The sequence below is a fragment of the Xiphophorus hellerii genome, chromosome 9, assembly GCF_003331165.1.
Source record: "Xiphophorus hellerii strain 12219 chromosome 9, Xiphophorus_hellerii-4.1, whole genome shotgun sequence".
Taxonomy (NCBI): domain Eukaryota; kingdom Metazoa; phylum Chordata; class Actinopteri; order Cyprinodontiformes; family Poeciliidae; genus Xiphophorus; species Xiphophorus hellerii.
In genome coordinates this window covers 20,577,787-20,601,228 of record NC_045680.1, presented here as the reverse complement: position 1 = coordinate 20,601,228, position 23,442 = coordinate 20,577,787, and the positions used below count along the sequence as shown (strand labels likewise).

At 40.7% G+C, this 23,442-nt stretch overlaps 1 protein-coding gene across 1 annotated transcript in view; it reads left to right on the top strand.

The window, feature by feature from the left end:
- The window catches only part of lrrc52 (leucine rich repeat containing 52), a 29,360-nt gene extending 6,195 nt beyond the window's left edge, over positions 1-23,165 (top strand). The window contains exon 2 of the mRNA XM_032573045.1: positions 14,798-23,165. Within this exon, the coding sequence (XP_032428936.1) occupies positions 14,798-15,126 (329 nt within the window). The 3' untranslated portion in view covers positions 15,127-23,165. The remainder of the gene's footprint in view (positions 1-14,797) is intronic.
- Positions 23,166-23,442: the final 277 nt, after the last annotated feature.

Below are 23,442 nucleotides of genomic sequence, written 5' to 3'. Positions count from 1 at the left end.
CGCCGTGGCATGAATTATGTTGCTTCTTTATTCTTCAGAGGTCTTTCTTTTCTTACGGCAAAGATTTGATCTGATTCATAACTCACAAGTAAAAACTGTTTTGAATAATGTGCCTGTTTTGGGTTTTTGCCTACAACAGGCAGGTGAGATTTGAGAATCTGGAGAGCATGTCTTAATCCGTGTAAGGATGATGCATTTCCTGTTTTGAGAGGTGAAGCTCTTACGACTCTCTTTGTGTCTACAATTGGTTTTAAAATGGCTTATCTTTCTCAGAAAAACAGAGATGAAATGTGATCTTGAAGAGCAACTCTTTCTCCTCTTGCTGAGCGTGTTTGTTTTTGTTATGGAGCCAAGTGGAAAAAGTGATGAAAATAATAATTATTAAAAAAAACGGCTGTTCAGTCAGTGCAGTTAAAGAAACACGGAGTTAGCTGAAAATCCTGCAGTTTGATGAAATTACAAAGAGAAAGGAGCGACGCACTGCTGAAATTGTGTCACCGGGTGTCACAGAGCGGCATGAGAAAAACAACCATCGAGAAGCGTCCTTTTGTAGTGTCAGGAAATGGCTTGAAGAACTAAACAAACTGCACTCTCAGTGTTCCTCTGAATGGTTTGAACGGAGGGAACGGCTCATATCTACTCCGGGAGACAACTAGGTCTTGCTCAACATTTTCCCCTTGTACCTAAATTAAATTTGCAACCTTTGATGCAGGTTTAGTGTGTTTCTGTGAAAGCTCTGTGGGATTTCTTCTTCTTTTTTTTCTTTTTTTTGCAAGAAAAGTTGACATGTTCTGACAGTCACCAAAGTCAAAAGTTTGGTTTCAGGACGGTGAGGTTGGCAGCTGCTTTCAGTTGTCTGTCTGTGGGGAAACAAACAGGAAGAGCGTAAAAAAAGTGAACAAAAAACAAGAGGATAGAACTTAGTCCAAATAAAAAGGTCTGCAGTGTTTTGTAAAAGTATTCAATACTTTTTAAGCTGAATGTTTTATAACCAGAAACTTAAATGTGTTTGGTTTGAATCTTGCAAAACAAGAAGAAATGTGAAGGGGATAAATGGTTTATAAAAATCTTAAAGGTGCAGCGTACTTCTGACCTGTTTATATGTGGCTGGAAGCTTTTGTCCACTTTTTTCCCCGCTCCCTCTCTGCAACATCACCTAGGCACACTCACATTGGTTTGAGAGCATCTGCAACCGTCAAATTTCAAATATCACTACGTATTTCCAGTTGTAATTTTGTCTGGACTTTGACTGGGCCATTCCAGCACATCGGCGCACTTTGATTTTAATCACTGCAGTGTTGCTTTGTCTCTGTGTTGAGGTCTGTGTTTTATCTCCGTGAGCAGCTTTCCTGTCCCGGCTACGGAAAAGTGTCCCCACATCATGATGTTGCTTAACAGTGGGGATGAAACTTCTAGGTTGATGGTTTTCCACCTCACGTTGTGTTCTGGAAACCAAAAAGTTACGTCTTGGTCTCACCAGCTCGAAGCGTCTTCTTTTACATATTGTTTTTTATGTTTTTTTAAAACTTTTATTAAGACTATTTCATAGCATAAACAGCTAAAAGTTGTGACATCATGGATTGAACAGCTCTCTGTAGGATGTTTAAACATCTATGTGCCTCCATCGCTGACCTCTCTGACGTGTTTCTTGATCTTCATCTCGTTTCTTTTTTCTTCTCTAATGTTCTCTAACAAACCTCTGAGGCCTTCACAGAACAGCTGGGATTTGTGCTGAGATTAAATTACAACACCGGTGAACTCTATTAATTATTTATGGCCTCTGAGGGAAATTTGGTGCTCTAGATTTTAGTTTTTTGAGGGTATCAAAATAAAGGGGATCAATATAAATTCAAATCCCGCTTTTTGATTATTTTATTTGTAAAGACGGGAAAAAAAGGAAAACACTGTTTTAATTTCTTACTTTGTGTTGGTATATCACTAAAACTGCCGATCAAATACACTGTGGTTGCGACAAGACAAAAGCGTGCACACACACGTACACACACATATGTTTGCGTGGCTATTTTTGTGGGGACTTTCCATTGACTTCCATTCATTTCTACAGCCTAACCCTTACCCTTATCCTAACCCTAACCATTACATACCTAACCCTAACCCTATCCAAAACTCAATGCACACCTTAGTCCTAAATTTAACCCTTGACCTAAAAACAGCTTTTCCCCTTGTGGGGACCAGGCTTCAGTCCCCACAAGGAAAATGGTCCCCAGTTATTACATACACACACACACGCGTGCACACACCCCAAACAACAAATGGGCAATATCATTTATTATGTCACTGGTAATAAATTAATTGCTTATTGTTCCGCTTTGGCACCTGCGTTTGAACCATAACAGAATAAATTTTGTCCACTTAAAGCCGGATTGTGCATTCGTCCTTCCTGTCGCTCTCTCCCTCACATCCGCAGCCATCGGTTCCTTCCTGGCGTCGAGAGCATACGTACATTTTCTTGTCACAATGTAACGCCGGAGTCGCTGAATGACTCACCAAGCTTACAGTATAGGGCTGCTGATTTTGATAAGTGCGTCGTTTTAAATGCACAGGACGTACGGCGCGTGTCTGATGCCGGGCTGGCAGCGTTTCCGAGGTGACGGCCCTCGCGCTTTAGGGAAAGCGTTTCTGGCTGCCCCTTGGTGTCCTGGACAGCTCATAAGCGAGGGGCAAAGAGCCAGAGCTGGGGGGAGCACACACAGTCCAGGAGTTAAATATTCATAAAAGACAAACGGCGAGCTACACGACAGGCAAAATGGGGGAAATGCATAAAACTTCCAAAGAATTTGTAGATTATATAAAACTTTGCAGCAAAAGATGAAGAAGAAAAAGTGTGTAAATAAAAGCGGGTCACTGGCCTTCAAAGGAAGCTGAGGAAAACAAAAAGGGACAAATAAGGAGTTACCTTTAGCTGTGCCCCAGATCTGTCACTCCGGCCCATTAAAACATTCATTATGACAAGCAGGCATCGATTCACTTTAATACAGGTAGATGATCTATTATTCATCAGCTGGAACCGTTCCTCAGACCCATCTGGTGCTGAGAACCGTATCAAATTCAGCCCGCCTGCCCAGCTACTGGAAGCCTGCATATATTTTTATGTCCCGGCGCATTTCACGGCATGAACTTGAAACCAGGACTGATGTGATGCATGACGTGGGCGTGTTTGCAATGCGATCACCTAAGCTGCTGAGGAGTGTCAGCACGGGAGCCGGAGTTTGGATGCGCAACGAGGCTGCATGTGGGTGTGTGTGTGTGTGTGTGTGTGTGTGTGTGTGCGGGAATGTGCGTGACAGCAACGAAATGGGACTGGAAATGAGAGAGGAGAGTGTGAAGAGCAGAAAGGAGGATGGATAACAGCGAGTGGAGGATGAGGGCAAACTTGTCAGAGTTGGAAGAAGAAGAAGTGATAAAGCAGAGGAGACAGAGTGACAGAAGAAGACTGCTCGGTGTGTTTCTGTTTGACCCGCTCTGCTTTCTGTTGCTGCATCCAATCTTTCGAGTCAGAGGAAGTAGGGATCATATAAATGATGGAGAGCAGCACGTCGGCAATCTGACTAATACTGCGTCTGTGGGACGAGGGAAAGTGTGTGTTATAAAAAAAAGAAAGAAAAGAATGCAGCCAAGCATGGTGTTACGCACTGTCAAAGGCTCACCAAAAACTTTTAATAATCTTTTTGGCTACTTGATTCCCTGGGAAACACACAGAGATGTAACAGAGACTTTCTTCTTGCCAATGAGCAAGAACTGGGCTAATCGCTAAGATAAAACTCTAAAGACTTAAAAGAAAGAAAAAAAAAAGAATTACTGCTCATGGAAGAAAAGATAAAAATATATTTTAATGCTCTTCTTATATTTCCCCATAACACTGTTAGAGAGGAACTGGCGCTGACTAAAATGGGAATCAATTGGAGCGATTACGATGGTCGTTATCGTAACTTCCCTGGTGCCAAAAATACAGAAACGTGTCTGGATATATTTTGTCCCACTCCACAGATCACTCACAAAAGCAAAAATTATTCACAAAAAGTTTGGTAAAGACCTTGATGTAAAAGAAAATATCTCCCAATTTTCCAGTGAAATTGTTAGCTTTATTTTAAGGTAAAACGTTTTTGTTTCCACATCCAGACTTTCAACAATTGTGTCAGCAGACACAATGAGACATTTACTGTTCTTTACCAAAATATTCATAAACCAACACAAAGTTTGCTTAGCTATGAATTGGGAGAAAAAACCTGCATGATTTTTTTGTTTTATTTTTCAATAAAATACATAGCATTTCACATGCAGGGCTAAAAAGTCTGAATTTGGTTTAATTTAATCAGAGCACCTGCTTCCAGTGTCTGCAAACTGCAAACTGAACTTCTGAACTTTCTTCCTGCCGATATTCCGTAAGGACAAGAGCTGTGTGTGGGCGTGTGGGGGTGCGTGTGTGTGTGTGTGTGTGTTTTTAAGCTGAGCTAACCCACAGGTTTATCTCTGATATGTCCCACGGTCGTCATGACGAGGCCTTCACACAGGTGGACTTAGTTGGATTTTAATTAGGAGTGTCGGGACGTAAAAGGGGATGAATGATTTTCATTTGTAAAACATTTTGAAAGCCATGTTTCATATTCCTTCCACTTCACAAACATTTTCTACTTCATGTTGGTTTATCACGTAAAATCTCAGTAAAGTACATCAACGGGACAGTATACTGTAAAATTGACTCCCCCACTCAGCTCCTTCAGACTAGCAAGCAGCAATTAGCAGACACTTGGTGGAACTTCACACCAGCTGAGATCTTCATACGCTGCTGCTTGGAGAAACGCTGGTAAAAATGACATTAAAGGGTTAATAGAGGAGCCATGTTGCGATGACTTCCTGAAGGCGGAGTTTCAGAAAGAGCCGGAGTTTCTTAAAGAGACAGAGGCCCAATTTCAAGGCGTTATGATGTCAGATTTCTTTTAAGTCATATTTGATATATGTACAACACTTTTTATAACAACTGAAGTTGACATTGTCACTTGATTGTGCTATGAAATGAGACTGAGTCTGTAAAATACTTAATACTGCCCCTTTAAACTTTGTGGTTCTAAAAAATTTATTTAAAAAAAAGTTAATTTTGTATTTAAAGAATACTTACAGACATATAAACGCATAGAGACTGCTTTACCTTGTATGCACTAGTTACTTTAAAGCTCTGTTTATTCTCTCTGTTAGCGGTTGTTTGTGCTGTCAGTATTTTGCTGCGTTTGTAGCTCAGTAAGATGCTTTCTGTGTATTTTCCTCTTATTGCTGCTGTTTAATTCCTGCAGTACTATTTTTATCCTAATAGCCCCTGGCGCTGATGGTGTCACTGAGCCGCAGGGCTTTGTGCACTCTCAGCCGGCAGGCTTCTCCACACTTTCCGCCCTGCATGGCCGCAATCCTTGTTGCATGCCGACGTCAGGACAGCGAGAGTCTTCATCATAAAAACAAACCTCAACTGCAGCCTGCTTCCTGTCCTCCTCTGGAGACGCTTCAGCGTCCATACCCAATAATAACACGACAGTTTTCTCCATGCTTGTGCAGATTTATTAATTTGTTTGCAAACGTTAAAGTTTTCTCCCCCACATCTCACAACGCCACGACGCTTCCTGACCCGGGCGTGTGCTGCAGGGTTTTCCAGGATGCAGGTTAAGCTGAGGATGTGTGGAAACTGCAGTGCAGTAAGCATGCAGAAGCTGTAGATTTTTTTTTTTTTTTTTTTTGAGGCAGCAGTTACTTTCGTAAGAGGAGTTAGACTGCAGGTTCCTGCTACTCTGCAGCAACAAAGGGGGGGACGGGTGACGCTCTTGTACATCTTTACATCTCTGTCTGGTGTATATATTTCTCCCTAACCTCAAAACATCCTGTAGTTTGCTCCTGGGGTGTCTGTGTCTTTTTGCAGCATTATGAAATGCTGCACATACAGAGACCTAAAAGACGTCCTAATGAGCTGCAAGACGGTGGTGAAATTCCGTAACAAACACATGGAAGAGTCCCCGTCCCGAAAAAGCGAACAGTTTAGAAAACTAGAAATACGACGATTCCATTGATACAGGTCCGTCAATTTCTGATTTGTGGTTTTTGTCAATTTTTGAGACTCAAATACTGTAGTTCCTTACCAATTTATGGCTGAATTAAAGATCTTGTTGATAATAACAACATTATTCAGGACAGAGACGGATTTCACAGTTGACCTGATTGTTAATCAGTGAGTTAATGCAAAAAAAAAGAAAACGCCCTCTAACGGAGAATGCATCATACCTGAGCATTAACTGGTCTCACACAATATAGCATGTGTGAAGGTTGTTAGCGAAGAATGAAAACTCAGATAGCTAAAAACATTTTTAATAAAATCAAAGGAAGCAGAAAAGATTTAAGAAACCTCTAGAAACGCAGCAGACATTTTCTACTGTGGCATTTTCTGCTGCTCATTCAGACTGATACCTTTATACAGGAAGTGAGACTCCAGCAAATATCAGAAATATTAACATACGACTGCAGTGATTCCTCTGCTTTATCCTTTTGAAGACTTCAAAGGGAATATAATATTGTTATAAGCAATGTCTACCTGACCGCCTTCAATAATATTCCTGTCAGAGGATTGCTTATTGTGCTGTTGTTTATTTACCTCTTTGCCGTGGTGCGTTCACTGACCATGCAGACCAGTCCTCCATAGTGACTGCACTCAAAATCCAAAGGATCAGCCAGCAAATTCTGCGTGACACACAGATTTTGAGCTAATCTGTTTCAGCTCAAAAAGGCTAGAACATAGAACAAAAAAGGAGCGAATCAAGATTTTTATATTCAGCACGTTTAATATTTACAAAGTTCTGCTTTTAGATCAAAATATCTGTTCAAAAACTAAATGATTTCTGCTCAGTTGAACAGAGATCCATATGATAATGATGCATTTTTGAGATTGGCATTTTTACAACGTTGACCTCATGATTTTCTGTATTCGAAACAATGGATTTTCAAAGAAGACTCGTGGGATTTTTGGTAGTTGGTGGGGGTTGGGGGGGAAGTGCATATGAGCATGTTTTACTGAAGACAAGACTCAGCAGAAAAAGTGAGCACTGTGGTAAAAACAGAGGCAAACTGAAAATGTCAAGGGCATTGTGCCAGAATAATGTCTGAGTGGTCTGAGTGATGGGACGTGCGACAAAGAAAAAGACGGTGAAAAATGCCGAAGCGGAGAGTGAATCATCCTGACTGCCACCTTTTCCTGTGTTCTCCGGTAATACGCACATTATTTTCTCTTATCTCTGATTATAGCAATCAGTCATGAATTTTCTCTAAAATGTTGCCATGAATGTTAAGTAAAGACACAGCGTACGTACTATATATGCAGGTTGACTTTTTTTTTTTTTCTCTGCTGGATTTCTTAAGCGAGCAAGCCAAACTGCTGGAATCCAGCTTTATTTTTATTTTTCTACTTTATTCACTGTTTGGGATAATTGTCATTTTATCTGACATGTTTGGAATCAGTGAAAGCTTACAGCGATGGGCTTTAAAGACTGAGATTGTCCTTTTGTTTCCAAAATTACCCTATTATTTATTTTGTATTTACTTTCAAGAAGAATGCAATGTCCTATGTCAATAACACTGCACAGCACATGTAGCAAAATATGTTTTATCAGCTAAACAGAACCATTGTCACAAAAGTTGTTTTATGTGTTGCAATACTCAATTTTTGTACTCATTATTGTCAATATAAGCTCATTCCTTTGTATTTAGCTTCTTAATTTATTCTAATGTTCCATTCTTTGCGCTATTGGGTTTAGTCCTCTTTGTTCCTTTTGCTTACATTGTATTTATCATTCAGTAAAACTTTCAGTTACCTTTTGCTTATCTCTGCACTTTATACTGCAAACAGGACATTTGAAAACAGCCAAGTGTTTTCAGGTTTCAACTGTCTGACCCAAACTATTCCTCCTGAATACAGAGAATTGGTTCTCACGCTCAGGAACAACCAAAGACCCTCCCAGACTCATAAACTATAACAACTACACCAAAGTGGAACGTGTGCACCTAATTTTTGCTTGTGACCATTTTAGCGTAAAATAAAAGTGTAAATATCTCATAATTTTATCTGATGGTTATGCACACAGGCTAATGTAAATGTCTGACCAAAACTAAATGACATATAACCGGCTCAGTCCAGAGATCTATGGGTTGTAACACAGCAACATCCTGATGTCATTCTCTGTTTATTCCTCAGCCAATGCGTTCAGCCTTTGCAGCCTCTCGTTCAGGAAGTCCTGTCGACGTTACAGATTTGCCTTCATTGCATTATTGGATTATTGCAGCTAATGTATTCGTTGTTTTCTTTAATTTTACAGCGTTATGGCAGCTTATGGTCAGCAGGACAATCCTTAAGGTTTGACTGATCATTGCTTCTTCCCTTATAAACTCTTACTTGAGCCTGTGAAACAAAGAAAGGGGTTTTATTAGAGCATGCTTAAAGTTATTTCAGCTGCAAATCCTGACACAGAGTTGTTTTATAGATCACTCCTGGCTTTTGTTAGTGGGTTTTTTTTTGTTTCAGAGAGGAGGCTACAGAGACATAAATCGACAAATGTTGAGCAAAGCTGAAAATGTTGTGTTTGAAAGAGAGATCAGAGGAGAAAAGAAAAAAATAGACCCAAATATCCGGAGGGACGTGTCTGTTCGTTTCTGCACATACAGGGTTTCCATACAGCTACAAAAATGATGCTGTGTAAATGATAATGCACAATCCTCACACCTAACTTGGAAGAAAGCCTGGCAGGGTATTGAGACTGACAGAATCGGCTAAACGGCTCGAACAATCACAACATGGGACTCAGAGTTGTGGACAGACAACCGTATGAGGCGATGCACAGAGAGCCTCGGAGGAATGAAAGTATGGAGACATGAAGGTCTTTGAATGCCAACTCCCCCGGCAACCTGCGACGTATGTCACTTGACAGTGAACTTAAAGGCATAACTATATATGTATCTCAATCCCATCCGCACTGACAGTTACTCACCTCAGCATGATGAATGCTTAACAAAACTCCAACAGCACAGTAGTTCAACTTACTTTCCTTAGTTTATTATTTATTATAAAATTGTTAATTTATTATTTATACGATTATTAATTGATCATTTAAATTTTTTATCCACTTTGAGGTGATCAGACTGTGCAGTACATCAAACTTTTGATGGTTTTGGGTTCAGATACTCTGTCCCAACAGCAGGGCAGACTTTAGGCTTCTTCACTGGTTTAGATGGCAACACAAACATTAAATACACGATGGGTCTTTCAAAATGTGATTCCTAAATATACGTGATGAGTTTGTAGACACATAAAAATATGTGCCGGTGAAAGGAACTTATTTGAGTTGGTGAGCAAATTTATTAAATTGTATTGAATAATTCCCTGTTGTCTTAACTTTGTATAGGACAGAAGACATCTTCAAACAGACCGCTTTTTTTTTTCTTTTGATAACTGTTCCTGTGTAAAATAAACACTAAGACATTTTTTAAAACACTATATATTTTAGTCATATTCTAAAACTTTTATCAGGTTGTGTCAAAGACCTTTGAACATGCTATGTTTCTGTTCAAGGCAAACAGATGATCAAATCTAATCAGGATTAATAAATGATGACAGGAAATGAAAAATTAAGAAGAGAAAGCCACTTATTCTCGAGCAAGACGGTTTCCAAGTTAAAAACACGGATGAAGCGGTTCTCTGTTTTAAATTCTCTCAGGGTTTTGCATTAGGCTCTGTGAACTTTCAAAGTAAGCATTTGCTTCAGTTTCTTCAGAGACCGAGGTAAAGTAAAACCAGCTTGATGCGTTTTAGTCTCCTTTGAGCTAAAGGAGGTGTTGTGAAACGTGAAGAGGAAGAAGATAAAAAAAACAGGGGGGTAAGGGGGAGGGTGACCACCACTTCGGTCGAGTCGCACACTGCGATTGCCTGTCAGCAATATCCTCATCTGAACTTTTACTGCAGAGCAACCTCCCTGTAATCTTAACACACGCCCAATCACTAATCCCACAAAATGCCTTAAAATAAAGTTAAAAGCTTCCCCAGCAGCTTAAAGTGTTGTGAATGCTCTTGGTATAGCTGCACTGGGGACAATTGTCAGGTAAACACAAACACGTCTCAGCTGCTGTGTTAAGAAGCAGAGGTCCGGAGCACACATGACATAAAAGCATTAACAGGAGACGTTTGGCGAGACAAATCCTTAGGCGATTGCTGCGTCCGTATTGATCAAAAAAACCTTATCAAAGCTGTGCAGATGTGTTGCGGAAATTCTCTCTGGTGGGCTTAGAGATAGCTTATCGGACCACCGAGCTGGCTAATTTGTTACATTTAATCCTCACGTCCTACGTAGCACTGATCTAATCATCATCATCATCATCAGATGGATCTTGTCTCAGGTTATCTGAAGGGTTGAATCTGAATAACACAGATAGAGATTTGTAAAGTGTGCATGGGTTTAATTGTTTTGTCTGTTTCCTGCAGCTGCTGCTGCTGCTAAAAAAAAAAAAAAATCAACCAGGCCCGGTAGATTGACAAGTAAAGATCCTATCCTGCTGTTCTTCGCTGCCGCTCCCTTCCTTGTCGTCGGGACTTTTACTGGTAGATAACTGCAGCTTGATTAAGATAATAAGGTAATCCATTAAAAAACAAAACAAAAGAAAAAAACTTCCCTTTCCTTCTAAAGTCAGACTCATCATTTGGCGCTTTGATTTAAAAGCATGTGGATGTAAATATTTTAAATCTGTGCACACGTTAGCATTTATTTTTTTCTCCGTCTGACGGGATTCTCTGCTATTATCTCTGTCCCCACTGCCTCTGGACTTTCATCTCTAAAAGTGCTGCCGCTGTTCGTCTTTCTATCTCTTCTCTGTCATTCTCTCATTGTTCTGAGCTGGAGGAAGGAGAGAAAAAGATGCCCTTTCTGGAGCGCACAAGGCAATTAAAGAGGCAGGGAGGAGCAAGGGAAGTAGCAGGACTGGTGAAGATGGACTGATTGAAAACTGCGTTTCCTGCTTTCTTTCCTCTATTAGATGCGTGCAGAAGTCACTCTAATAGGCATAAACTTGGACAAACCCTTTTTTTATTGTTAGTTTAGATTTAAAGTTCAGTGGGGAATATTTTACCTATAATGCAATGTCTGTGTTTTTTTTTTTTTTTTAGTTTTCTGCTGTTTGAAAGTGTCAAGACTTAAAACTCGAACACAAAGTAGAAGTGTGCGAAATATCGTCTTGGTGTCGATCCAATACCAAATAAATACAACACCACTGTCACTGATACTGATACCAATACTGATACCGACGCTAAAACTATGCATTCTTGTTTGATATCTCATCAAACTTCTGATCGTTTATGTGTTGTTTCCTTTTAAAATGAATTTGGAATATGGAGAAAGTTTATATGTGTCTGCAAAAATACTTAACACATCAGCACCATAAACAGAGAAAACAGAAAAACAAAACTTTTGAAAAACAAACTATTTGTGTCCTTTAGCATTTGAGAACAAATCAAAGCAAAATCTTTTCTTTTTTTTAGGTGGAGTTGAGAAACTATAATACCCCCCCAAAAATAAAAATAATTCAAGAGAGAATCTGAAACTAAAGTGATACCAACTTAATATTGATATTTATACTTTGGATCGAGCCACCCATCTCTAATGCAAATTATCTTTATAGTCGCCTTCCTAGAGTGAATTCTTGCCTCTTTAGATTTATTCAGATTTATCACTCTTTTTGTGGTTTTTCTTTTTTCAGCATAGACGTCATAAAACCATAGACAGAGTTGTGGTGGATTAACTTACCTGTGAATAGCACCTTAATGCACTGGTCATTATTTCATTTCGTTACTTTTAATAAATGTTACGTCCACAAAGGGCACAACATACTTGAGGACACGAAGACAAAAATGAGGATTCAAAAGTAATTTTTATTTTCAATTCTCTCGAGCTTTTCTTTAAGATGGGCTTCTTTTGATTTTTCTGTGAAGAAAAAAGAGAATTAAATCCTCGGTTCCCCGTGTCCCAAAAAGAAAGAACACAAAAATCCCAAAGTATAAACAGAAAGTTGGACCTGATGAGCCGGTCAAAAAGAACAAAATGGTACAGCAGGGGGCCAACCCTATACAGGGCCGTCGAAGCCCCTGCTAGTACCGGACTACAAGAAAAAAGAAACTACTGTTAAAGAAAAATCGAAAACAAGACAACCGGTCCCACCAGGTCAAAAATTACAACAAAAAAACATCAACCAAACAAACAGCTAACCAAAACTACCGTGTGGCAGGCTGGAGACGTGCGCACTGCGTCAGAACGCATCCTGGGTGTTGGTTGGGAGTGGGCGTCGCCTTTACCTGGCGCAATCCAGCTTATTTATAGGCTGTCCAACAGCGTCACAAATTAACGGACCAATTACAAGAAAGAATTATCAAAACTCCAAAGTATATTAAACAACAACAACAAAAATCATACAACTAACTTCTATACAAAATAATCCAAGTGAAAAAAAATAGACAGAAATAAATACAATGTGCCGGAGCACATAACAATAAATGCTTTGTTAGCTTGTCTGTTGTACGGCAGCAGTAGATCTCAGTCGAGGAACAATCTGCGGAGGGCAGAAGGAGAAAAAGCTCCAAATAAGACCACATTTTAAAAAGACAAAACTAAAATGAATAGTATTCAGTTTAACAGTATCGCATCACAAACCGAACTGCTGAGTTTCCTGCTATTTTAGTGGACATGCTGAAATAATCCATTAGTGTCTTTAAAAAAACCCAAAAAAACTCTGCATGCCCTTTTAAAGGCTGAGTGTTGTTGATCGACATGAACCTTTAGTGGCACCGCCGTGTGAGATCTCACAGCTTTTAAGCACATTTTTTTGCAGCTGGGGGAGAATTTGCGTTGGTGTTCGGTGCAATATGTTTTTGTACAGCATTTTTCAAAATGCCTCCATTTGGTTGGAGGGTTTTCCCCTCTCCTTCCTCCCAAGGCCTTTGTTAAGTTACATGTTTACTTTTTAGCTTCTGATGCCGAATTGTGTTACGTATGCAGAAAGGTTCTCCTTCTATGACTCATCCATGAAAGTCGTATTTGTCTGCAGCGCACAGCGGTGAACTCCCACTGCAGAGACTCTGAACGTCTTCTGCAGCCAAAGTTGTGATTTCCAGCTCCGGGAACGGCTGACCCAGAAAAGGTTCTCCGTCCTCCTGACCTCATCTTGACCTTCGACTTTTAACTGTTGACCGAGATCTCTCAGACACAAACTCATTTGCTACCAGTTCATAAGTCGACGTTGTCATCTTTGCTGGGATTTTATTTGCAGAGTCAAACAAGAACCTCCTAAGGGAATTTAATTGCAGCTTTTTATAGTAACATTTTGTAAATGCATCCAAATACAAACCTTAAAAAGAGGTTTGTATTTGAGTAAAACATACTGGTATTTTTGAGTGTCCTGCCCTAATTGTTTGTAGAGTCTAGATACTCACCATCCAATCTGACTGAGAATAAACAGCTTGCAAAGGAGAGTGAACAAAAATGTCAGTTTGTGGATGTGAAGGTGCCTTAGGGAAAATAGCTGTAATCTCTTCTTACAGACAAAAAAAACAAGAGAGATCTGCTTTTATGTAACATGCAATTATGTGTTGCATGGCGATCTTTAGTGAAGAATCTTGAAACAGAATGACACGTAGTTTCTTGGATGGAGTGGGCAGCTCAGCTGTAAAAGACATCGCCATCATCCAGAGCAAAGACCGCCGATGCTGCTATAATTCTTCTGCGTGTGACAAGTGGGAAGCTTGAGTTATAAAAAGAATCCAGCTTCTGTCTCAGTTTAGAAAGCAAAGAGCTAATGTTAACCTGTCGCCTTCGAAATGCTTTTGAGTGCAAGTCAGTGGGTCCCTGAGAACGCTGGGTCCGTCACAAAAGTTAAGGGGTTAAGGTTTAGTTTTGTACACCCTGTTACCCACATGTTGGTAATTCAATCAAAACAAACAAAAAAGTTTTCCTTTTGATTTATTTTTGGAGTAAATGGCGAACAAAATCTCTACAAGAACAGAACGGTGTCGTCAGCGTAAAGACGTATCGACTGCGGCATGCTGATCGGTGCTCCTGATAAGCTCTTCGGAAACACTTTTAATCCCATAAGCCGGTTTGTCTGGCTGTTGCGACCTTTACGCGCCGAGCGCCGTCCCCTCCACCTCCACCTCCAGATGAACCCTTTACTGTGCGCAGTGTTTTGTTCATGCCAATAATTCTGCATCTTTTGTGTGGTCAGCCGTCAGTCAGGCCGATTATCATATTCCTCATTACGAGGGCAGATGTCTTGTCAGAGAAAACATTTGTCTCCTTGTCTCTCCGCAACAGCAGAGCCATTTGTTGGTGTTTATTGTCGGACGCGGGAGCGAGGGAGCGAGGGCTGGTGTCACCTTTCCTTGTATGCATGCGTCGGTGTCGTCGGTGTGTGCGGCATAGTAATGTTTCGGCGTCCTGCACGCCAAAGACTTCTGTTTTTCTTATTACTCAGAGGAAATACGTTGGCGGCTTTTGGGATCCTTTATCACGAAGGTTATCAATGCATTGTTGAAGGCAACGTCTGTGTGGACGTTATTGATGGTCGCCCAGCATTTCCTCCAAAGCAATTACATTTGTTTTTGTCCATTCTGACACTCTGCCCTTCATCCTCCACCATATGCACTCATTATTCTCAGCCCTGATGTCCTTTCATGCACTATCCCTCCTAATTAATTCCCCCATCTCACCTCCACTTCCAGATGAGGGCCAGACGATTTGCTACAACCCTCCGGAGCTGGCGGGCCAGCGGTTGGCGGAGGTCGGCATGCAGCTGCGGGCAGACTGCCACCAGGGTCTGGGCTACTGGGACTACCTCTTCTTCATCGCCATCGGCTTCGTCATCTTCTCGGCCGGCACGGTGTCGGCCTGGGTGATGGGCGTGCTCATGGTGCTGTACGAGCGCTACAGCAAGCGGAAGAGCGAGGAGCTAGACAGCGAGGACGAGGACGAGAGGGGGCCGATGAACGGGAGCGGCGGAGGAGGCAACCAGGGCAACGGGGATCTGAGCAAACCCAACATGCAGGTGTGACGGGCCGCTGCGCAGAGGCGTCCGGAAACACTACTTGAAGGGAAGACGGACAGAAAACGGAGGAGGGACGAGCCAACGCCGTGAAACTGCTTGTCTCTTCTTGTTGCAGATTTAGATATCGCAAATGCTCTTTAACGTGACGAAAAGTGTGTGTTTAAGTGTGTGTTGGCGTGCGTGGGTGTGTGTGTGTGAGAGAGAAACAGAGACATCAATAAGGTTGCCTTTGAGCTAGGAGAACAGATTGACCTCTGAGATTATTGAGAGCAATAACCCTGCACATACAACCACAAGTTCCTCCATGCGATGTAAAGTGCTCTTTACCAACACCTTGTGTGAGTGGCACATCCAAGCACACGCGCACTTCATTCAGAAAAATAAAGGTAAAATAGGGGGAGATTCACAAAAAAAGAAGAAGAAGAAAAAAAAGACCGATGCCTTAAATCTGCCACAGTCGAAACAGGGAAACTTGTTTATGTCAGTGTTTAAACGGTATCTTCACTTGAAATAGTCAACATTAGCTGCTCTGTGTTCAGGACAAAATCTGTCCACATAGAGCAAAAGCTCATTTTGGGGGCACATAATTAAACAGAGAGAAAACACAGTAGTGTGATTGTACATAAAAGAAGTGAAACACAAGCAACAGAGAAAGTTCAGGGACCTGAAGTTCAAAAGTCAACGCATTCTGTTCTTCATTGAGGCTGCTGAGATCGAAACGGCCTCGGAAACTTTCCGTGGGGATCTTAGAAATATTTCAAACTGTCAACTTTTCATGGGAAATCACGAGGATGAACTGGAAATTTAAGGAAACCACATCACATACGGGCATGAATTTTTTTTTTTTTTTTTGTAACTAAATTCCTATTAATTCCCATGAAAAGTTTCTAAGTTTGGCAACCGTATTTCTTATGTCAAACAGGCACTTTGTTGAGGTTTTTTTTGTTCTTTTTAGCTACAAGTACTATTGGAGATTATTTGCTTAATTGGTTTTGTAGTCTTTTTGACTGACAGCTGGTTAGAGGCAAAAAAAAGCTGATGCAGTCTTCTCACACGAGAAATATTAGCAGAATTAATTGTGTGACATTTTTTTGAATGTAAAAACATCTTGGATTCTAAAAAGCTTTGCCGGTTTCTAACAAAGCAGCTTGACACCACTTAAAAACCTCGTTTGGGCTCACCTTCCAGGGTGCTTGAGCTTCGTAGAGTGAAGCCTCAGTGCTCTTCTCAGCTAGGCGTGATTACAGGCTCCCGCTTGTTCCCGAGTTTCGAGTGGCCGTTTGAGAAATTTAGGCTTAGAGCACACTGCGCAGTGTCACAAATTGTACGTGACTTGGAACATGTCACCTTGTTTGAGCTGAACGTTATGAAATCGTAATCTGGCTCATTGCTAATGCAGCAGAATCACAGCAGGAACGTCAGAGATGCAAGAGCAACACCCCGGCAAGTTTTGAGTGTTCGTCTGCCTTATTTAGAGTAAACAGGACAACATTGGTTGCAGCAATACTAACATTGTTCTGTCATTGTTTCCTTTAACAATGACAGAACACTGATTTCTTCTCACAAGATTTTCTTTTGCAATGGAAGATTTTGTCTAAAACGGCCGACAATCCCACATTTGTAGACTTTGGTCCCTCACTTCATCTCTAGACATTGTGCAAGTTGTCCAAGCCAGAGTTGCCAACTTTTCAGCTGTCGGTAGGAATGGTAATAAAATCTCCTTAATTCTAATGAGATTTGTCTAGGCAGAGTTAGAAGAAAACTCTGAAACATGAGAGTTGGCAACCCTGCAGGGAGTCGTGTCTCCGGTGACCCAAGGGTTTCATTTGGCTGATTTGTGGCAGGTTTATATGGTGCATTTGATTTGTACTCAAATGCTGGAATCATATAACTCCAAATTAGGACCCCAAGTACACATTCAATAAATAGGCCATGCATGTAAAACTAATTGAAAGTCACAGCAATATAGTGGATATCGGCATTCCCTTGTCAGGGACCAAAGCCAGCCGCAAATAGTTAAACTCCAGGAGTGATTGAGACCCCCTCTAGAAACGCTTGGCTATTTTCACAGTTCAACACTAAATGTACCTCATTATGCATTCATGCGTACAGGGGAAACCGTTTTAGCCACAGAAGCTAACATCTACAGCGGTCTTCCTTATTTCAGCTTTCTGGGGTACAGCCAATCAGCACCAGTGAAAGTAAATGCAGCTCCTGCATTGGCTGCTTTGCAAACGGCAGCCAATAGCATGTCAAGTAGCAGGTCACCCAGTTAATCCAGCTTCCCGCCCTGCAATTTCCTTTCACGTGTTTTAGATGTGCGCCACAAGAAAAAAAAAAAGAATACTCAGAGTTTCTGCGAATAACTTTAAGTTAGGTTCCACAGTAAAATTGGTGAATCTGCAAAAAAATGAATTGTGAATAGGTGGCAGTTCACTTGTACATCTGATGATTCCTTATCGACTTAAATCCGTATAACAATGTGAGACTGTAATCGGTACACAATATTCCAGTCCAGGACTGACCAGTCCACATTTGCTTATTCTGCTTATCTGCTTCTAAGCCGACCCTAAATATTGAAGATTTTAAACTATCTGATGCAGCCCAGACTTGTCGACACAACGTTTTAAAAGTCCGTTAGCTCTGACAGGAAAATGTGAAGCAGGTTAACATTAAAACTATTTCTAAAGTGCTTAAAAACCTTTTGTGTCTTGCCTCTGTCAAATATTCTATTTTCTAGTGAGTACTCAAAATGCTCCTGAATAAATATTTTGCATTATGTGTAGGGTTCGTCAATGTTTCTCTTCAATTCTTCTTCCGACGAGTGCTGCACAAAAAGGCAAGTCTCAAACAGATTTTTGTTGCTAAGATGAAATCATCCATTTCATTGCTAATACCAGTAGATCTGCTACTACATCCCTGCTTTAATGTTTATGTTGCAGAATGTGCTCCTGTTACATTTCCCTGCAGACAGTTGTTAGCACAGCAACAGCTAGCAAATCTCTTTGTTTTCCTGCTGCCTACTGGACCGGGCTCAGCCCAGCTCTGAAGTCAATTCCAGAACCATTACTGGTGCATAGATCTTTGTTCCTGGACATATTTTCTGGTTTGGTGTCAATTTACTGCTCAAGCTTTGTCCCCTGTAAAGGCAGACAAAGTCTTCCTTTGGGGGCACCAAGTACTCCGGTGACCTGTGTATTGGCTTTTCTTTAGGTTTCACTGTGAACCTAAAGATTCACCCCAGTGCAGCAACCATATCTAAGACGCTGGAGTTATAGAAGTGGGACAGATTCATGGTGGCTGCACATGAAGATGGTAATCACACGAATTTAGTCAGTCAAGCACTTAATGATGACTTTATATGATGTGACTGGTCTTATCTCCTGGTTAACCTCACGTTACACTGAACATACAAGGCTGACAAAACAAATTTAATTCCTTTTAGTTTTTCCTTCTTTAAATTTTATTTTTTCTTTTGTCCTAAGTTTCAGGCACATTTTATTGTTAAAGAAAGTGAATCTCTTTTTGGAAACAAAGGCCATCTAGTGTTTGTGATGAGTGGAAGTCACTGAGGAGAAATACTGGCCCACTCATCTTAGTGTACATTTTTTAATTAATTTGAAGGATTTAATGCGTGAACAACGTGCAATTGGATCTAATTTAAGTTTGGACTTTGACACAGCCACCCCAGAACCTTAGTTCTTCTGCCTTTGTTTTAGTTTTAGTCAGAACTGTTCATAGTTGGCATTTGTGCTTAGTTTCACTTTCTTATTGTTAAATCCAGACTTTCTGCAGGTTTCAACATCTGTCTTGGACTTTTTAAAAACATTATGAATGAAATTTAAAACCCTCAACTTAACTTCATCCAGCCAACTGGCGATAAATTTGTACTTACCCACGAGAAATGCAAAAAAGCTAGTCAGCAGTGAGTTAGTGGTAGCCTCAATGAAGACGTCAAAACATAGAACATACAAAAGTACGACAAAATTTAAGACCTGTGACTAACACACTAACATAAAGGCAAACGTATTGCTTCAAACTGAATTTAAGACCTTAATTTTAGATACATAAATCTAAATTTAAGACTTTTAAGGACGTGCTGATATCCTGTGAATCATGTCCTCTGAACTGAGTGGAGTGAGACCTGCAATGTGTTGGGCGTTCTGCTTGCTTCTTGTGGGACCTTTCAGAGTTGTCAATGTGCTCTTGAAGTAATTTTGATAGGCCAGTCACTTGTGGGAAGATTCACCACTGTGTTATGTTTGGTTCTCATTTGGTTCTGCGTTTTCCAAAACCCTTTCAAACGGCTTTGTAATGTCCTTTCCAGAAAGATCGATGTCCGCCGCTTTACCGTCATCAAGATCAAGGCATGATTTTTTGCTTTTTCACATCTCTCAGCCTACTTCATGTTGTCAGACAAGTTATATATAAGTGAATGTATTGATTCTACAGATTTGACCATAATTAAGCTTGGGTGTTGCTTGTAAACATCATCTTAATTGATCAAAAAATAGGTCACCAACACGTAGGAATGTGCTTGTTATTTTTGACCGCCATAATCTTTGTGCTTGTGGATCTAGAATGTGACAAAGAAAAAGCAAAAACAGAAGAGATCTGTGGCCAATACGTTGAAACAACAACATTCAAGGTCACCGTGGAGCACCAAAAGTGGAGTGTTTGTTGGTGCGCGCGCAACTGTGTCTGTTTAATTGGGTCAGAGCGATCACAAAGCATCTCTGCGAGCAGCATGGGTGAATGATGTATGGACGGAAGACGATCAAAAGCCCCTTCGCTTCCACTCCCGTCGCCTCCAGCCCGTCCGTCACGGGTAGGAGTTCGGAGATGATAAACGGCAAACTTGGGCGGGGAGAAGAGTGCGGACAATGTCAGAAGTGTGAATTCTTTCCGAACGACACGCTGAGCCGTTTGAGAGATTGATGGGCTACATTATTGTCCTTTGCTGAGAACGTAAACGCTTAAAGGATAAATCTCAAGAGAGCTCGATGCGTGTGTCACTGAGTATCTGTGAACACACGCAGGTGTATATTTATGGCTCTGGGTACCATCTTTTGATGCTGATGCACATGAGTGGCTTCAGATTTATTTACAGCTGTGGGTTAACTAGTCATCAGGGTAACACACCTTATCCGACACAAAGTCAAGCACAGGAATCAGCTCACTGTCTGCTTTCCACACATACACACACACACACACACCCACCCACACCCACCCCCACATCCAGCACATGCAAAATGAATCTCAAGGGCACAGTTAAAGTCAGAGCTGCAGGCCTGAGAACATTAACACTCCTGTTTTGGTCTCTCTTGCCATGCATCGCTACATCCTCTTATCCTCCCCTCCATCTTCAATCTGACGCCGTCATCAGCTTTAACACACACACACACACACACACACCTGTACTCATAATTTGCCTCTGCTAAATCTTTACGCTGTCATTATCAGATCGTTTTTGTCAAAGGGAAGCTTAAAGCGCCGTCCGTCCGTCTTATATTACATCACAATCATTTGGCACAGAAGGGCACGACCTCTCAGCCACAACATGCCAGTACTTATCAGAGGACAACAATACTTCCTGTCTGGAGTGCGTAACTATTTTTGGTCTGCTGTACAGCGGACAGAGAGCGGCTGTTGCTTGCGTGCTATAGGTCAAAAACTGCAGGGGTTTGGCAATGGAAGCGATTTTTAACTGGTGCTAACATGTCGCCGCACCGAACAGAGGACAGAGTAAAAATACCGTGGACGTTAAAGGATGAGGGTTTGTGTTTGTTGACGTGTAGAAAGTCTCAAACGATCCTCTGAGAAACACATCTTTGGTCGATAATCGATTTATAGAGAATTTGAAAAACTCATGGTTTAAAGGTCTAGTTGAAGCGAGGTTCTCCGTAATAGGCATTTTCCCGCCAAAGCAGTTCTTTACTGGTTGATTTACTTTTACAACCCGAAAGCCAACTTGACATTACATCAATCAGTCAATCAGATTTGTTTGCATAGCACATTTCAGCGACAAGGCAGTAAAAATTGTGAAACCAGTAACAGAGATTACATTTTGTCCAGTGTCTTCATTAAAATCATCAATACGTTGGTCAAAGTTGCCATTATTATGGGACATCATTATAAACGTCTCATCCAGTAAATACTTTGTGGAGGATCATGGTGCAGGAAGACATTTTAATGTTATCAGTGTCAGTAAACAGATGTCCTCATCTCATTATGTTAATATATTAACACTATTTCACAGGTTTTGCGAATGAACAGAGATTTATTAACACCAAGCGATGATAAAGATGATTTTTATTAGGAAGTGAGTTGTAAATGGTCTCTATGGATTCACTGATTATTTGTGAGTGCATTGACCTCCTTAAGCTCCATGACGAGCGATTAATTTGATTACTTGCTAACGCTAAAGGAATATGTTTTTAATGTTTGTTTTTTTGTGCCTAAATGAATAAAGACACTAAAAGGCCTATACATATTCCACAAGAACTGAGTAGGGCTGGGCGATATGAACTTAAATTTTTATCACGATATTTTGTGGTACTGTTGTGATATCGATAAACGTGACAATAGGAACTATTTATTACGGCTTTTCTTGGTTACTGGATGGATCTGAAAGCAGGACACAGCAACCATAACCCCACAAACACAGATACTGCTCTTGAAGAACACACCCATTTGTAATATGTTTTTTTTCGGACACCAGTCGTGCGATTTGCAACAACAGCAGGTAGTAAATGCATTTAACCATATTTTCCTGTTTCTGAGCACTGCAGCTCAAGGCGTTTTTATGTTACCTTTTTACATGAAAAACAGCCATTTTCTCCAGTTACTGTTATGAAGTTTATGCCATTTTAAAAAAAGTTAGCCTGTTGCAAACCTAGAGCGGTAAATCTGTTAAGCACAGCGGGTGTTTAATCCGTATTTTTACTTTAGTCTTCCACCACTGTGTGCATCTGTTAATAAAAAAAAAATAAAATAATTTAAAAAGTCTTTGAAAATGACCTATCATGAGACACAATGTTATATCAGCGGATACTGACTTTCTTCACTTTGCAGAAGACCAGTCCCACCTTTTACCAGTCATTCTGAAAATATCTCCCCTCACTGAAAAATGCCATTTTTCTAACTCGAGAGAAAAATAACATGGCTGACTGTCTTATTTAAAGGAATATTGCATATTTTTGAGAATTATGAGCACAGCTTTTGCTGCTGAGGAATGAAAAGGTGAAGTTGTTGCTCAGTCAGTCACTCATTGCTGAGGGTGTTGATCTTTGCCTTGATCCAAGGAAGTGATGAATGAGAGACAGGGGCTGCTTTGAAACCTCTCCCCTCCACTCGTAATCTCTTAACACATACTGTGTATGTGCGTGCGTGTGGGCGTGGGCGTGTGTGTGTGTGTGTGTGTGCATACATGCAGGAGAAGATATCATTTCACCTGCTGTTTAGAACTCAGAGTGCTGTGATGGCTCGCTGCTAAAGCTGCAGATTTCATACATCCTTTAAGACTCCTACTGTCCTCCCTGTAGGTGTGTGTGTGTGGGTGTGTGTGTGTGTGTGTGTGTGTTTATGTGCGGGATTTCTGACACAGAATTTGACCTTCTGTACCTGCTGAGAAACAGTCTGTTATATGTTTTTATTTCCTCCCCCTGTCATTTCTTTGAGATTTTCCTTTAGTTTTGTACGTGATGAAACATGAGCAATAAAAAGTTACCGAATAATTCTGGTTTCACTGAAGCTGAGTGTCGGAGTCCTGGGGGCTTTAGAGGGACGAAAGATGTTTGGTTAACTCCGTGACTGAGTCAGGGAATCCTCTAGCTCACAACTGTGAAATGACTGTAATGTAGAAATACGTGTTTGGCTAAAATCGCATCTACAGTGCCTTGCAAAAGTATTCAAATCCTCTGAACTTTTCCACATCACTCCGAATTATTTCAGTAGGATTCTCATCGACAGACCAACAGCAGTGCATAATTGTAAAGTGAAAGGTAAAGAATACATGGTTTTACAAATAAAAATCTTAAAAAGTATGGCATGCTTTTGTATTTGGCCTCTTTTGCAAAAAAAAAAAAACAGACTTGGGCCATATGTAGAGGCCTCAAGGTTGACTAGGAGTTTCTGTTCTGGCCTGCTATTCTTATGCTTTAAAGTCCATTTATGAAACGCTAAAGAAAGTACTGGAGAGATTGGATTTTTTTGTTTCTCCACAATGCTCCCCATTTCACAACTTCTGGCTACTACACACTGCCAGTCAGCTGGCCGCTTCACTTACAAAAATATCTCTTAAAAACTCCTCCTGATTAGAAA